The sequence below is a fragment of the Triticum aestivum genome, chromosome 3D (assembly GCF_018294505.1).
Source record: "Triticum aestivum cultivar Chinese Spring chromosome 3D, IWGSC CS RefSeq v2.1, whole genome shotgun sequence".
In the NCBI taxonomy this organism is placed as follows: Eukaryota; Viridiplantae; Streptophyta; class Magnoliopsida; order Poales; family Poaceae; genus Triticum; species Triticum aestivum.
Window position 1 is genome coordinate 613,035,211 of NC_057802.1, and position 16,010 is coordinate 613,051,220.

At 50.1% G+C, this 16,010-nt stretch overlaps 1 protein-coding gene across 2 annotated transcripts; it reads right to left on the minus strand.

Annotated features, from left to right (window-relative positions):
* Nucleotides 1-3,204: 3,204 nt before the first annotated feature.
* LOC123080995 (wall-associated receptor kinase 2) lies at nucleotides 3,205-11,154 on the minus strand. 2 transcript variants are annotated; one of them, XM_044503952.1, is made up of 5 exons: nucleotides 10,178-11,154; nucleotides 9,938-10,081; nucleotides 5,234-6,106; nucleotides 5,102-5,125; nucleotides 3,205-4,612 (listed from the first exon to the last, which is right to left on the minus strand). In XM_044503952.1, the coding sequence occupies exons 1-5, from the start codon at nucleotides 11,100-11,102 to the stop codon at nucleotides 3,438-3,440; spliced, it is 3,141 nt and encodes a 1,046-aa protein (XP_044359887.1). In that variant the 5' UTR covers nucleotides 11,103-11,154; the 3' UTR covers nucleotides 3,205-3,437. The 2 variants fall into 2 exon arrangements, with proteins under 2 accessions (XP_044359887.1, XP_044359888.1); XM_044503953.1 differs by lacking the exon at nucleotides 5,102-5,125.
* Nucleotides 11,155-16,010: the final 4,856 nt, after the last annotated feature.

The window sequence follows — 16,010 nt, forward strand, 5'->3', positions numbered from 1 at the left end:
GGCGGCGGGGCCCCTGCTTATGGCTGTTCTTCAGGGACTACGAAGACCCGGAGAGATCGAATCGATTCTAGATGTGCATGTATTGCTTGACAACAAATCAATGTGTGCTTGGTTGAGGGCTTGCTTTGCACGTACGTGTGACATCTCACCGACGGCGGCGGCTTTGGGCGGTGCTCTGTGGCCGTTGGTGGCTATCCAGACGAGAGGACAAGCGCCCCCATGCGCTGCTCGCGTCCAGATCTGGGCTGGCAGATGAGGCGCCATGGCGGCGGCCGTTGCCCAGGGGCCAGATCCGGGTCATGAAGATTGGGCGTCCTAGATGAGATGCGGCGGCCATCGTCAGTGTGGCTGCTACGTTTAGATCCGACGCACCGCTGCCTGCTGGGCCCACGTCGACGATTGGTCATCTCGTCCCGGCAGCGACCTTGATGTGGATTGCGGTGGCCATCGATACATCTTCGTGAGGTTTTCTTACTTCAAATTCGGTAGTTGACTTCGACGGTGAGATGCAAACTAAGGATGATGACTTGGCGCAGAGGAATGGTGGTGCAGCGGTGTCGATTACACATCGCATGTAGCTGTTGAAATCGGGGAAATGTGGTGGCGGCAACACACGAGTGACTTGATGATGGTGCTACTCAAGCACCCGGTAGGCCGGTATCAAGTTCTGAGGTGAAAACCTAGGTGACCCAAGTTGGTTATGCCTAGCACTGGCGATTTTTTTTACGTCATTACCTTATTGAAGGCATTGCTCGGATATGCTCGGACTGATTTTTCAGGGTGAAAATCTCGATTATGACCATAAGTGGTTGAAACCGGTGACGGTGGCGACTGAGCATCGTTCCATTCCTGAAGGCGTTGCTGTTGAAGAATCTCGTCATTCGTGCGGTGCCGTCACATAGTTGGTGCGGATATGGTCATTGTTGTAGTTTGCCTATTATGGATTTGGTCGCTCTGATTTTTTTCATTGCCTACGCATGGCTTTGGTCTTATATGACTTTGCTATTTGCAGGCGTGTTCTTGTGTGCATGTGTTGGTGTTGGTGTTTGCTATTTGCAGGCGTGTTGTTGTGTGCATGTGTTGGTGTTGGCGGTGTGCTCATTATGTTTGTATATCCTCTTGATGCCTTATTTTGAGCCAATAAAATACACCCTTTGTCGAAAATAAAATAAAACATGTGCAAGGCCCAATTCCCCTCGAAAAAAATAACTGGCGCAATTGTGCAAGAGAGATACGACTCGCAGGGCCGACGATCCTTACAATCCTACGATACGCAGTTGTAACCATATTTTTTTTACAAAAGGAGGATGACCTCCGGCCTCTGCATCTAGACGATGCATGCGGTCATTTTATTAATTATTCTCACAAGACCTTACAAAGTCATACAACAGCAAGACTAAAGCCACCGTCTAAGCAACAACTGTTGCTACACCTATCCAATTGATGAAGAGGCGCTGATAGCCCCCTAATACCAAACAGACATCGCAGCCAAACCTAATTATCTAAGACCTGAGGTCCCAACCAGGACGCCTGCCTGGTATGGGGCACCTATCAGTCCGGCACACTCCTCAACCAGGACGCCTGCCGGGTATGAGGCCGCCGCAGCCACCTGCCATGAGTCCATCTTCAGAGTTGTACCGTTGCATCTACCGTGCCAGGTCTCTCTGCCATCGACGCCACAGCGCCATTCTCCTGCGCGAGTCCATCCTCCCACATCAAACTCCGAATCTGCACTGCACCACGCCGTCAAGATCCGTCGCCGTCAATGTGTAGGATGAAGCACCGCTCCACCAAAGAAGTCGTCCGCTGGTCCCGCGAAGCCGAGTGCACCTCCAAGAATGCCGCCCCAACGGGGGTTACGACACATGAATGCCGCCAACATCCGATCAGCTGATCTAGGGTTTCCCCCGGAGGTATTGAGTGGAGTAGGGAGCTTCACCTCGATGATGCCTTCATGAAGGAAACGATGATAAGGGCATCGTCATCACCTGCTCCGGCCATCAACCGAAGACCAGGTTTTCACCCGGATCCGTCCCAAGAAATCCACCCAACAACCTGTGCACCGTCTCGACCGCCTTCAAAGCCCCAGATCCATCCGCCTAGATCCGGCGACCAACCGCAGCAACAGTGCCACCGTGGGATCCCTGGTGCACCGGCCACTGCCTGAGTGTGCCACCACTTGAGCCTAGGAGGAGGGCTCCCACCCCGCCTCGCCAAGCCGCGAGAGCCGCCGAGAAGGATCACGCGTGCTCGTCACCGTCTCTGATCCGAACCAATCCAAAGCAGATCGTCGTCACAGATCCGCCTTGGACAGGGACTGCACCACGCCATGCCGCCGCGGGAAGCCCTAGCTTCACCAGCCGCCACCCTCCAGGGCCGCCGCCCCGGGATCCAAACAGAACCTCGCCGCTGCCACCGGCCAAGTTCCGCCACCGCCAACCGGCCACTGCGACCTCCGCCGCCATGCCGCCGACGGATCTGGGCGAGGACAGCCATCCTCCCCAAGGACACAGGCCGCAGCCACTTCTCCGCGTACTCGCACGAGAAGTCACCTTGGCCGCGTCCCCACCCCTCGCCGGATGCCGCGCACGTGCCGCCCCGCCACCGACGAAGGCCGCCGCCACGAGGAGACCCGCACGCAGCCGCCACACTGCTCGGCATCGACCCATCTGCAGCCGCGCTCTGGGGCCGCCACCGTCAAGATCGTCACCGCCGCGCCGCCAGGATCCGCGCGCCCCGGCTCCTCCGCTCGGCCTGGCCGCTCCCGCAGGCCACGAACGCGAGGAGGGGAGAAGGCCCCCGCCGCCAGCCACCGCGGGGGGCTTTGCCCCGGCGGCTCTGGTCGACGGCGGCGGGGAAGGGGAGGAGGAGGAGGGCTAGCGGCAAGGGGTGGCGGCGGCGCCCGTGTCGCCCGCGGGAGGAGCGACGCGGGGGATATCTTACTGAGGGTTATGATACTGTTATGTCTTTCTATTGACTCATAATGAGAGCCGAATGTCCAAATCTATAAGAGCTTTGTAGCGGTTGGAGGTTATCCATCTGTAATGGGTGCTGGTCCAGCTGCTCCAGTCCATAACATTTTGGAGTCTGAAGAAACACACACACTTGGATAGACAAATTTGTGGTGTTTGATTCTCCTGACCTTTTGGATAACTCCAGGTTAGCGTAGCTCAAGGAAAGACACAAGTAAAGAAGAATCGGTCGGAATAAAGCGAGCTCATTACACTCTTTTGCTTTAGCTAAGCACACGATTACAACAAGTTTATAACATTACACTGAGTGTTAACACTAAGTTTATTTGGGAAAAAAAAGGATGAAGAAAAGTAGCTGCCATGGAAGCAAAGAGACCAAATGCAGAAGGGAAATGAGTGCAAACGAGAATATCCAAACTGTGGTGTTTACAACTAATGCACTGATGAGCTCGGTCTTAAGCAGAACTACCGAGGATACCTTGCAGATGAAGCGAACTCCTCTTCCATACTATACTGCCTGGACAATACCTGGCTCCTACCTCCATCTGCAGTCCATGGACCATTTCTTACACCACCCCCCTCATGTCCCCTGGATGCTTGAGTGCCTTCGAGTTTGATCTCCACTTGCTTCATGGACGGACGATCCTCTCCTCTTAATGCAATACACATTGCTGCAAGCGCTGCGACTTCTTCCATGTCACTGCCTCCCTCTTCCATAACTTGCGGATCTAGTATCTCTGATAATTTGCCTTGTGTGAATAAGGCAGAAAAATGTGTAACAAGGCCTTCATCTTCTGAAGATATGTATGAAAATGGTTTATTTCTAGTCAACAACTCCAGAAGCAAGACACCAAAGCTGTACACATCACTTTTTTCCGTGAGACGCCCGGTATTGAAATACCCGGGGTCCAGATATCCTCTTGTACCTTGCACTCTTGTTGTGATCCCTGATCTATCCAACGGAACATACCTTGAAGCTCCAAAGTCTGCGACCTTTGCTGTTAGAGTATCATCCAAAAGTATGTTAACAGACTTGATATCTCTATGGATGATCGGTACTGAAGCTGTTGAGTGAAGATAGGCTAAAGATCTGGCTGTCTCAGTTGCTATCCGTAGCCTATCATTCCATGACAATGATCTTGGTCCATCAACATGAAGATGATCATAGAGAGTGCCGTTGGATATAAACTCGTAGACCAACATGGGGACCTCTGTTTCAAGGCAACAACCATAGAGTTTTACCACATTTCTATGGTTGATCTGTGATAGGATAGCAACCTCATTAATGAATTCATCAATCTCCTTTTGAATCGCTGCCTTTGGTTTCTTGATGGCTACAACATGGAGATCTGATAGAATTCCTTTGTAGACCGTACCATGCCCCCCACCACCAAGCTCACGAGCTTTATCAAATTTATTTGTTGCCTTCTCAAGCTCGTCTAAGGTTATAATCATTCTCTCTGTAATATCCGCTCTTTGAGATACCAATTGTCGCAACAATTGTCCACGGTTTTTTTCGAAGAACTTCTGTTTCAACATCTGCGCTCTTCGATGTTTGAATTTCTTATGTGTGAAGGATCCAGCGAGAACAAATAGTATGATGACTGCCCCAACAGCAACTCCTATGCAGAGGTATAAACCTACAAAGATGTACATAGTATTACTCATTTTCTCTATCATCACATCAGCATGGTATTATACATTGGTCTAGAGTTATTAAGCAGCAGGAGTAATCAACAAAGTTCACTCAAGTAACCTTTTGGCTTCCTGAGTTCGTATTACAAGAAGAAAATTGGTTTGAGAAAGAGAAAGTTCAGGGTTTGAGATAAATAAATTTAAATGCCACAGTTCAAGTTGGAGCAAGACACATGCATCAAATTATGTACTTACGGGTAGTAAGCTATTATTTTCATGGGAAAAGGCAAAATGGCCGATTAGTACCTACACTAGAATGCCAATATGTACTGCTTGAAACAAATAACAGGTCCTGCTCTAGACTAGCGCATTCTACAGGTAAGAGCGGAGGGTAAGCGACCATTTTCAATGGGAAATACTATAATACTTTTCTTCATGTGAAATTAAACAAGAGGATGACGGAGGGATCCTCATAAAGTTGCAGGGTTACTCACCTATAGGTAAGGGCATGCGTCCATCTGGAGGCAAAAGTAAAATACACTACGTTAAAAAAATGATAGAGGAACAAGGAAATTAATAGCGTAAACACATACTTCTATATTACAATCGTAGATACATGTTCTAACCTTCGTCGGGAAGGTAGGGGTTGCTGCCCGGCTTGTCGTAGCCATCCATAAACTGGCATAAATAGCCTCTGCTCCCTCGTTTACAGTAGCTGTTCTTGCTCTTGCAGAGCTTGCGGGCTACCTCCACTGGACAGCCCGGATGTGCCGTCATATCATCAGGCCGCGGTAAGTCCTGTATAACCTCCCACTGCAGAACTTGGGGAACCTGTACCTTGGCTATTTCGTATTTCTCCCGCCCTGCTATTTCCTTGGACAACCGTCGCTGATCGAACCACCCCTCCTCTGCAATTAGTGTGTACGCGGGCTGCGACGTCAACTCCTGGTCGCGGTTCCTATTGACAACCATCAACGACGTGGGCAAGCCGTTGGAGGACATGGGGATATTCGCTTGGCAGCAGCCCATGCCGTTGCAGTATCTTCCTCTGTTTGCTCGCTGCAATACCGTCCCGAAGAAGGTTTCACTGATGCTGGAGGGGCAGAAGGAGGCACAACCGCTGATGACATCCTCGGTGTCATTCCCGATCAGCATCACATAAAGGTTGCAGCCCGATAGGATGAACTCGTTACCAGTCGATAGCGAGTAGGGTGCCTCCGAGTAGTTGCCAAAGAAAGACACAGTGCTTGACTGGCCGGAGGGGATAGGCATGATGGCATTGGTGCGGAGTATGCGCACCGTGTTGGTCCGGAGGGAGATCTCCGTTACATGGAAGTTGTTGTCCATGCCGAAGTCGGGGTCGCTGAGGACGAGGAGTAGCTTTGCTGGTTGTTGGCCTGTATTACAGGTAAGGTTGAACCCTGGCCAGTAACAATGGGCGGCGCCAATGCCGAAGGGGTACGGCACGTATACGTCACCGCAAAACGTGCTGCAGTTACCTATTTGAAAAAGCAGCAACATCGTTGTTAGTCATTGACTTCAATTTCTGATGTGTTTGGGCAGCCTCTTCTTCCTCCCGTTCGGACAGCACAGTGTGTGTGTATGTGTGTGTGTGTACTCATTGTATATGGCCAGAGTCTTGCCTTGATCAATTTACTACTCACAAATATGGTTCTCTACATGCCCTTGTTTTTCAACTTTCAAAACGAGTTCTGCAAAGGCTGAATTATTTTACATCCATATTCTATTGGCAAGAAGATGGTGAAAACAAAAGGTATAGGCCATGGTGCGTGGTATGTTGACCGAAAGACTAGGTTGGTTTAAACATTCAAGACCTTCAGGTCAAAATTGATGCCTTACTTACTAAATGGATGTTCAAATTACATACTGAGGATGACGTTTGGCAAAGCCTACCGCGCAATAAGTATCTAGGCCAAAAAGTTATGTTTTAGTCATGAGGGAAACCTAGAGATTCAACTTTTGGGCTCGCCTGATGGCAGCAAAGGAAACCACATTGATTTTCTTTTTGTAAAAAAGGATGGCTCAAAAATACGTTTCTGGAAGGACAAGTGGTTAGGAAATGCCACTCTCCGGAACAGTATCCGACCTATCACATTGTACACGACAAGAATGATACTATTGCGCATGTGCTCAGCTCCTCCACTTCAGATGTATCATTTAGGCGGAATTTGATTAACCCCTCTGTTATGCCATGACAACATCCTCTATCATGGTTGGATGCCATTAGCCTGACACATGGATGGGACGTGTTTAGTTGGAATCTAACTACATCTGGGTCCTGCACACTTGACTCGATGTATCGTGCACTCACACAAACACATACATTTCGGTTGAAAATAATAAACAAATATGGAAGTCAAAGATATCATTGAAATTAAGATTTTTGCGTTGTATCTTTGGGGCGAAGTTGTGCTAATCAAAGACAATCTCGTCATCACGAGTAGCAAGAAAGCAATAAATGTTGTTTTTGAACCCACGACAATGCAATAAACACCTCTTCTTGCGGTGCAAGTTTGCATATTCTACGCAATCAATCATCAAAATAGCTCGGTCTTGGGGCGGTGTGGCATGGCGCAAGGCGCGGCTGCGAGTGTCCTTGGTGGAGGGAGGGCACTTCTTCACCCGGCTGGGCGGCCGGTGGCGGCGTCCAAGTGGCCAGGGCACCGATATGGTGGATGGCTCCTCTGCCGGCTCCTCAGTCGGTGCCTCCTGGCGTCCTATGGCACGGATCCAGTAGCGGGGCTCCCTGCCTCAGAGCTCAATTTCGGCCGGCCTGGGTGGGGTGGTGTGCAGACCTCCCATCCCTGCTCACAGTCTACACGCTGGCATGCGCCTGTAGGCACCGAGGTGCGGTGCTTGAATCTGGATCGTCCGAGGCTAGCTGATGCGGTGGTGCTACTTTGCAGCATAGTAGTGACAATGAGTGCGATGGTGGTCCCTGTGTGGCGCTGTCCCGAATGCTGAGCAGGGGTGCACGGGTCAGCACAGGTACTGGTTGACATTGCTCGCCTGCGTGGGAGCGAACGTTTTGCTGCTCCGGGTGAGAGGTTGGCTAGTTCTTGCCAGCAGGGAGCGCCTATGGACGCCGCTATCTTTCTTGGAGGCGGTGTTGAGGAGTTTGGTGCACCCCTACTCTAGGGTCAAGATCTTCGAGCGAAAGTCATGTTCCTTCTATTGGATCAGGTGGTGGCATCATCTTCATCGTAGTTTTCACTCTTGGGGGCATGATCTTCAAGATGTTGGCCCTTTTGTGCTTTTGGCAGGCTGGACGTGCACGACATCGCGGCCGGTAGGTGCTCGACCAGTGGTGTGGGAGGTTGTTGTGGCATTAGGACTCATGTGGCAATGACGATGGTGGTGAGCGGAGCCGGTTACACAGTTTCCCCTTCTAATGTTGACAGTCCGGTGCGTCAATTGGTGTGCCTCTGTTGGTTTCTTGCTGTGACAAAGAAGTTGAAGCTGCGGGAGACGGGGCCACTGTGGCAACGATGACTCCATGAGGGTGGTTTTCAGCGTGTGGTGCTCTCTGGAGGTTCTGTACTTGCGTTGGACTAGGTAGGTGCCAAGCTTGAACTTTCTCTTGTGAAGCTCTTCAGAAAAATCGGAGCTGCGATGTCCTCGACATATCGGTCGACTGTCTGGCATTGCTTTGTTGCTCAGTGCATCCTCTCGACAGTTGGTAACTTTGTGGCTATGCAAGGCGAAGTTGAAGTTGTCTTATTAGATGGGGTGATGATGCCGATGACGCCCAGTTTCCTCTAATTAAATGTTGCAACTCTCTTCTTCTTAATATATCTTGTGTCTCGTTTGAAAAAAGTTAACATTTTTTGCAGAAGTTTCATCTGCAAGATGATTTTCATGGATTTGCTGGTGAATGTTTTTATGGTCAATTGGTTTGTCATAAGTTGTGAGCTGTTGAAATCAGTTGCGTTCTTTTTACGTTGGGGCAAGAACATTTCAAGTTTCATCTGTTCGGCCTCTGATGTGAACTTTCACTTTTGATGTTCTGGATGGAAGTCTGAATTGATAGTTCCGTAACAAAATGACATTGCATATTCATGAGTAAATTTGCAAAATTGGAGTGAACCATGCTAATCCCTTTGATGATCTATGGTCTTGTTTTAGTCCACCTGTGGTTATATAGACCACATACGCATTGAAACACACTAACACGTGTCCATATACTGCCCCTCCACAACGATAGCACGTATATGTAACTAGCGAGAGAATTGCACGTACACACGTGCTTGGCCCCCCCTCTATCTCAGAGTGTATTCTGGATATTAAAAGAAAAAGAGACCATGTAAAAGCCCGCTACCATTCAGATTGGCCAGTTAGCCTCCGCTCTAGTTTCCTGAAAAGCCATGTTCTCCCGTGATTAGCGTGGGATTATGCCAGGCTCCGGCGCCGCCGTCCTGTACCTTTGCCGTCCGCCTGCATATGCTTCTCTGCTTTCCTGTTCACCATCCGATTCATACCACGAGCCGGCGATGTACCCTACTTCACTGCTCATGGCTAACGAACTAGCCAAGGTTGACACATCCTACTATACTGGTCTCTCTCAGTTTCTCATCTTGTATTAGTTCTGAAATTTTACATTAGATTTTAGTTGTTTTGTTGTTTGATTTGAGATGCTATCAAGAATTCAAATCTTGTGCGTGGCCTAGAAATTATCATGATGCAAATTAGTTTGTACGAGTTCATATTTGTGATGCAAAAAAATTCCTATGTCAAGAGTATGCAATACAGCTAATTCTGAGATTAAAATTCAGCCACTATGAAAAGAAACCTGCCAAGCACTGTTAAGATTAATTATTTTCTAAGCTGGTTGTTTCAACTTTCCAACTTCTGAAGTTGTTAGGCTGGTCTGCAAAATTTTAACCTTGCTCTTTATGAATATCTTTTGGGCCCATATCTTTTACACTGGATTTTTTTTATCTACTTGGCTTGCCCGCCCTATGCTTAAATCCTGGCTCCGCCTCTTATCCGATTCCCAAGAAGGTTAGAACACCTTATATTTGTGAACACAGGGTATCCATAAAGTCTAACTAGTAATATAACTTTTGAGTGTGCAATCTATTATGTTAATGATCCTGCATTTGTTCTATAAGATAATGGAACTAAATAACTAATTACCAACTCGGTAGTTGGCTAGTTGCTGATCTTTTAACTGCACACTTATGTATCCGGTGTTGAAACTTTTATTGTACTTGTTGAGATATGGATATGATCTGTTCTTTCTTGTTCATCCCTCGTATGCCTTCATCTCGTAAGTAAATATAAATGAGGTTGCCGCAATATTTGCTTACGTGAGATGGGAATGAGGCAGCCACCGGGCAGGGTAGCATCGCCATGTGTTCCTGGCGGACACCGGCATTGAAATGATCCATCCAAATTGATACAATCACCATAACATTTGTCGTACCATCCGAGATCACTGCACTCGTTGATATCTACACATAGCCGGACAAACAGATCCTAGCATTAAACAAAAAAAAAATTGCTGGTCTAGAATCAGCAAAAGAAGGTATTATTAACAAAGAACGGACCTTTGCATCCGTCGGTGATGTAGGGATTCCCTTGGTAGCCGTCGTTGCAGAAGCATGTGTAGCCTCTCTTACCCTTTGTGCACTCGCTGTACTTGCTCTTGCAGACGTTGGGGCATTCTGCGCCATGGCGAACGACCTCCCAGTCCAGCAAAAAGGGAACTTGCATCCCATCCACTGATGCAGGGCCGTCTGTTCGTAACAGCTCGTGGAAGACTGGTGTATGGCTGAACCAGCCTTTACTTGCGACGAAGACAAGTGCGGGCCACTGCTGATCCGTGCTCCGGTTCGAGCCGAACCATTTGAGATGCACGTCGTAGGACGTGCTGTTGACAAGCCTTTCTGCTACCTCTGCAGGGTTGAAGATAATGTCCGACTGGCAGCAGCCATTGCCAGAGCATTGCATGCCTGCTTCGAGTGTGTTCCGCGCCTGGGAGAGTCCATCACCATTTTTGCAGCGAGAATAACAACTGCTCATGGTCACGTCGCCGTTCTTGAGCGTCGCATGAACGTTGCAGCCCACCAGGATAAACTGGTTGGATGAAATTGCATAGGGGCCATCGGTCGTAAGACCACTACCGAGTGTGCCGTCACCGAGGTCGTCGACTTTTATGTCGCCGATGCGTATGACGGCCACAAATGTCGGGATGAGGGACAACTCTTGGACTTGAAGGGTGCCGTCGCCGAGCAGCAACCGCGGCGGGTTGCTTGCGCGGTCGCAGGTGAGGTTGAACCCCGGCCAGTAGCACCGGGCTGGGCCCATGCCGAACGGGTACGGCACGCTCATGTTGCCACAGGTGATGTCGCAGTCGGGCATCCCTTGCGCCTCCACCGGAGAAACTTCTGCTCCAGCAAGGAGCGGCGACGTCAGCATCGCCACCACTGCGGCCGCCATCACCACCCCCAAGTTGGTTGTTATGTGCACCATTGACTGGTTGAGCTTGTGTGCCTAGCTAGCTAGCTCCTGAACCATGCATCGCTCTTCAGCCGGGCCGGCTTATAAGGTGGCTCGCACTCTGGTTGCCCGGACGAGCACCTGCTGCGCGCTAGGCCCAGCTATCACGAGGTAAAAGTAATTTTCGACAAGTGAGAACCAAGGACATCTCCAAGAGGCGGGGTCAAATGTCCTCTTCATTTGTCAAAAAAGTGTAGCCATGGTACCCAAGGGAAAATCCCCAGCTGTCCACGTATTTTATCGAACAGGCTGTGCGCCCCGTGGAGTGTGAAACGTGACCGCCGCCCACATACCCAAGGGATGAGTTGCGGTGATGGTCGAGAGGGAGGCGTCCGCGACGACCACATACGCATGATGCTCTCGTCCGCCGGACCGCCGCCCCCGCCTACCAGCCGCACACGCAACAACCCGTTCATGTATTCTATCGAACAGGTTGCGTGCGCCATCAAGTGTGATATTTGCGGGCCGATGAGATGTGGGATGCAGCGGCGCAAAGAGCAGACCCCGCAAAGCCGACCCATAAAAAAGCATATTTCGCGAATATACTTTTGTACGGGTCCGTTTGAGGGTCTGCATATGTGGCCGTCCGCGCTGGCCCGCAAAGGCCATTTTATGCGAACTGCAAACACGTTTTGTGGGCCGGCGGGATGCGGGGTCTGCTAGAGTTGCTCTAAGGGACAACCCCAGCCGTCCACATATTTTATCGAATAGAATGTGTGCCCCGTGGAGTGTGAAACGTGACCGGGATGAGTTGCGGTGATGGTCGAGAGGGAGGTGTCCGTGACGACCACATACGCATGATGCTCTCGTCCGCCGGACCGCCGCCCGCGCCTACCAGCGCAATAGAACCCGGTAGCAGCCGCACACGCAACAGCCCATGTAGCATGCACGCGGGCGAACCCATGCATGTATTCTATCTAACAGGTTGTGTGCGCCATCGAGTGTGGCGAGACTTGAGGTAGAAGGTGACCAGGATGAGCTGCAGAGCTTCGGACCAGGGAGCGAGAGAGAGAGAGAGAGAGAGACAGTTAGGGGGCGGAGACGCAGGGACCTGAGGCTGGGACTCTGGCGAGCTGGCCGACCGGCGGGTGGGGTTGCCGAGGATAGAGAGGAGCAACGTGCGGGTTGGGAAATAGGGTTACTTCCATGTGGGGTCTGCGCGGGTGTCTCCAGACCAAATAGTCGAACGGTATGCGCTCTCCAGTCACAGATTTTTTTCCCATATAAAGCGTCTAATCATGGTACGTGTTGTAAGGGCACCTCCAACCGGCCGACCCAAACTGCTCGCTGATGTAATGGACCAAAGCGCCGGCCCAATGCGTGGACCCAAACTCGCGGTATGTATGGCAAGGACATCTCCAAACACATGCCAAAAAATGCCCGCAAATGTCTTGGCAGACGCGTCCAAACCATTTTTTCCATCCAACGCGACGCCACATACTTATGTGGACGCGTTCACGTGCTTGAATTCTGGCAAACCAGTTGTAAAAGCTGGGTGTGGTTTAAGGGAGTCCGGACCTCCCCCACCTAGGACTCCGACAACCCTGTCGCACAGCGAAACTCACCTAGAGCTAGCGTCTTTCTCAATATATCCCTCCCGCCTTGCTCAGTACCTGCTCCCTCCCAGACCAACAATACCGTTATACCACCCCGGCCTCCCGCCCCATACCCTGTCAGACCTCCGCCGCTCGACCCGAGTATCAGTAGCTGAATATTTACACATGTAGCCTCCTCCAATCCGTTCGGTGAAATGTTGTTAAGCGTTTTTTGAGGGTTTCATTGTTTATTTTTAGGGAAAGATGATGGAATTGGATGAGGAGTACTACTACAATGAGTTCATGGAATCAACGCAATTAAAATCTCACAGACTAGCCCCAAATTAGGGCGGGGGAGCTCTAGGGGAGTCCTGGTGTGCACCCATAATCCAGGACACCGTCATCATGGCCATTTGGTTATTTTTCTGTCCAAACAAGGGCCCAACTTAACATCAATAAATTGGGCCGTACATGTGGAATATAATGATACATTTTGACCCAACATCTGACATGTGAGTAGGCCGTACACAAGCTAGCTGGAATATAATGATACATTTTGACCCAACATCTGACATGTGAGTAGGCCGTACATGTGGCGTGATGCTCGCTCTGAATTTTTCGACTGCCAGGATTCCAAGAGAACATTTGAGCAGGCAGAACACGTAGCATGGTACTCACTCTGAATTTTGCAGGAGTGCCGAGATTCCAACATCTGAGCAGGCAGGAGCAGGACAGGCGTGAATCCCGTTCTCGATAAATAAACAAACCTATTAAAGAAACCTTGCCGGCAGACCTGGGCTCTGAGTCCTGGCCATAGTGGTGGTATCTTAGTCAGTATCATACACTCGGGACTAACAAACACACTGATGTGGCAGATAATTAAAGAAAAGAGAGAGAGTTAGAGTAACATATATAGATACCGTACCATAATTAATACTTTGCTACTATATGACATGCATGGCCATAAATAGAATCATCTATGATAGCAATCTGTGATACTATGCACTATGAGGGTAGTATCATACACTAGTATCATATGCATAATACTAGTATATGATACTCCTGACTATGAGTAGCCTTAAGAACCTCTAGGAGAGTCTCAATATTGGGCAAATTGACATAATAATTGTCATTATGACAATTCTGACAAAAAATGCAGCCAGAGTCTGTCATACGGGGCCCAATCGTCATAAGTTTTGGAGCAATTTAGGTCAGTATACCGAGCCTAAAGCGAGCCCTCTCAGCGATTTGCATTTCCGACAGTCTGATTTGACGATCTGGGTATCTCTAGCCGTCGGATCCCCTGTCTACAACCGTTTGTCCCGCATGTCGCCTAGCTGTCCTAATGGGCTGCTGCTCTCGAGGCCGAAACGATGAAGTCTGGCAAACTGGGCATGTTCAGCCCATAAGTAGAGTGTGTTGCGTGTTGGGAATCGTAGCATAATTTTAAAATTTTCCTACGCTCACCAAGATGCATCTATGGAGTCTACTAGCAACGAGGGGAAAGGAGTACATCTACATACCCTTGTAGATCGCGAGCGGAAGCGTTCCAATGAACGTGGATGACGGAGTCGTACTCGCCGTGATCCAAATCACCGATGACCGAGTGCCGAACGGACGGCACCTCCGCGTTCAACACACGTACGGTGCAGCGACGTCTCCTCCTTCTTGATCCAGCAAGGGGGGAGGAGAGGTTGATGGAGATCCAGCAGCACGACGGCGTGGTGCTGGATGTAGCGGGTCTCCGGCAGGGCTTCGCCGAGCTTCTGCGAGAGAGAGAGAGAGAGAGGTGTTGCAGGGGAGGAGGGATGCGCCCAAGGCTGTAGGTTGCTGCCCTCCCTCCTCCCCCCTTTATATAGGCCCCCTGGGGGGGGTGCGCCGGCCCTGGGAGATGGGATCTCCAAGGGGGGGGGGGGCGGCGGCCAAGGGGGAAGGGGTTGCCTTGCCCCCCAAGGCAAGGGGGAAGCCCCCCCCCCCTAGGGTTCCCAACCCTAGGCGCATGGGGGGAGGCCCAAGGGGGGCGCCCCAGCCCACTAAGGGCTGGTTCCCTTCCACTTTCAGCCCACGGGGCCCTCCGGGATAGGTGGCCCCACCCGGTGGACCCCCGGGACCCTTCCGGTGGTCCCGGTACAATACCAGTAACCCCCGAAACTTTCCCGGTGGCCGAAACTGGACTTCCTATATATAATTCTTCACCTCCGGACCATTCCGGAACCTCTCGTGACGTCCGGGATCTCATCCGGGACTCCGAACAACTTTCGGGTTTCCGCATACATATATCTCTACAACCCTAGCGTCACCGGACCTTAAGTGTGTAGACCCTACGGGTTCGGGAGACATGCAGACATGACCGAGACGCCTCTCCGGTCAATAACCAACAGCGGGATCTGGATACCCATGTTGGCTCCCACATGTTCCACGATGATCTCATCGGATGAACCACGGTGTCGAGGATTCAATCAATCCGTATGCAATTCCCTTTGTCAATCGGTATGTTACTTGCCCGAGATTCGATCGTCGGTATCCCAATACCTTGTTCAATCTCGTTACCGGCAAGTCTCTTTACTCGTACCGCAATGCATGATCCCGTGACTAACGCCTTAGTCACATTGAGCTCATTATGATGATGCATTACCGAGTGGGCTCAGAGATACCTCTCCGTCACACGGAGTGACAAATCCCAGTCTCGATCCGTGCCAACCCAACAGACACTTTCGGAGATACCCGTAGTGCACCTTTATAGTCACCCAGTTACGTTGTGACGTTTGGCACACCCAAAGCACTCCTACGGTATCCGGGAGTTGCACGATCTCATGGTCTAAGGAAAAGATACTTGACATTGGAAAAGCTCTAGCAAACGAAACTACACGATCTTTTATGCTATGCTTAGGATTGGGTCTTGTCCATCACATCATTCTCCTAATGATGTGATCCCGTTATCAATGACATCCAATGTCCATAGTCAGGAAACCATGACTATCTGTTGATCAACGAGCTAGTCAACTAGAGGCTTACTAGGGACACGTTGTGGTCTATGTATTCACACATGTATTACGATTTCCGGACAATACAATTATAGCATGAATAATAGACAATTACCATGAACAAAGAAATATAATAATAACCATTTATTATTGCCTCTAGGGCATATTTCCAACAGTCTCCCACTTGCACTAGAGTCAATAATCTAGTTACATTGTGATGAATCGAACACCCATTGCGTCCTGGTGTTGATCATGTTTTGCCCTAGGGAGAGGTTTAGTCAACGGATCTGCTACATTCAGGTCCGTGTGTACTTTACAAATATCTATGTCTCCATTTTGAACACTTTCACGAATGGAGTTGA

What these genes read in the sequence shown, in the direction of transcription:
- LOC123080995 (XM_044503952.1), bottom strand. Translation starts at nt 11,102, where the DNA reads ATGGTGCACATAACAACCAACTTGGGGGTGGTGATGGCGGCCGCAGTG. An exon ending in CCCCTACCTTCCCGACGAAG is followed by an intron (nt 5,126 to 5,233) that starts GTTAGAACATGT and finishes TTTTGCCTCCAG; the next exon opens with ATGGACGCATGCCCTTACCT. An exon ending in ACGCATGCCCTTACCTATAG is followed by an intron (nt 4,613 to 5,101) that starts GTGAGTAACCCT and finishes ACATCTTTGTAG; the next exon opens with GTTTATACCTCTGCATAGGA.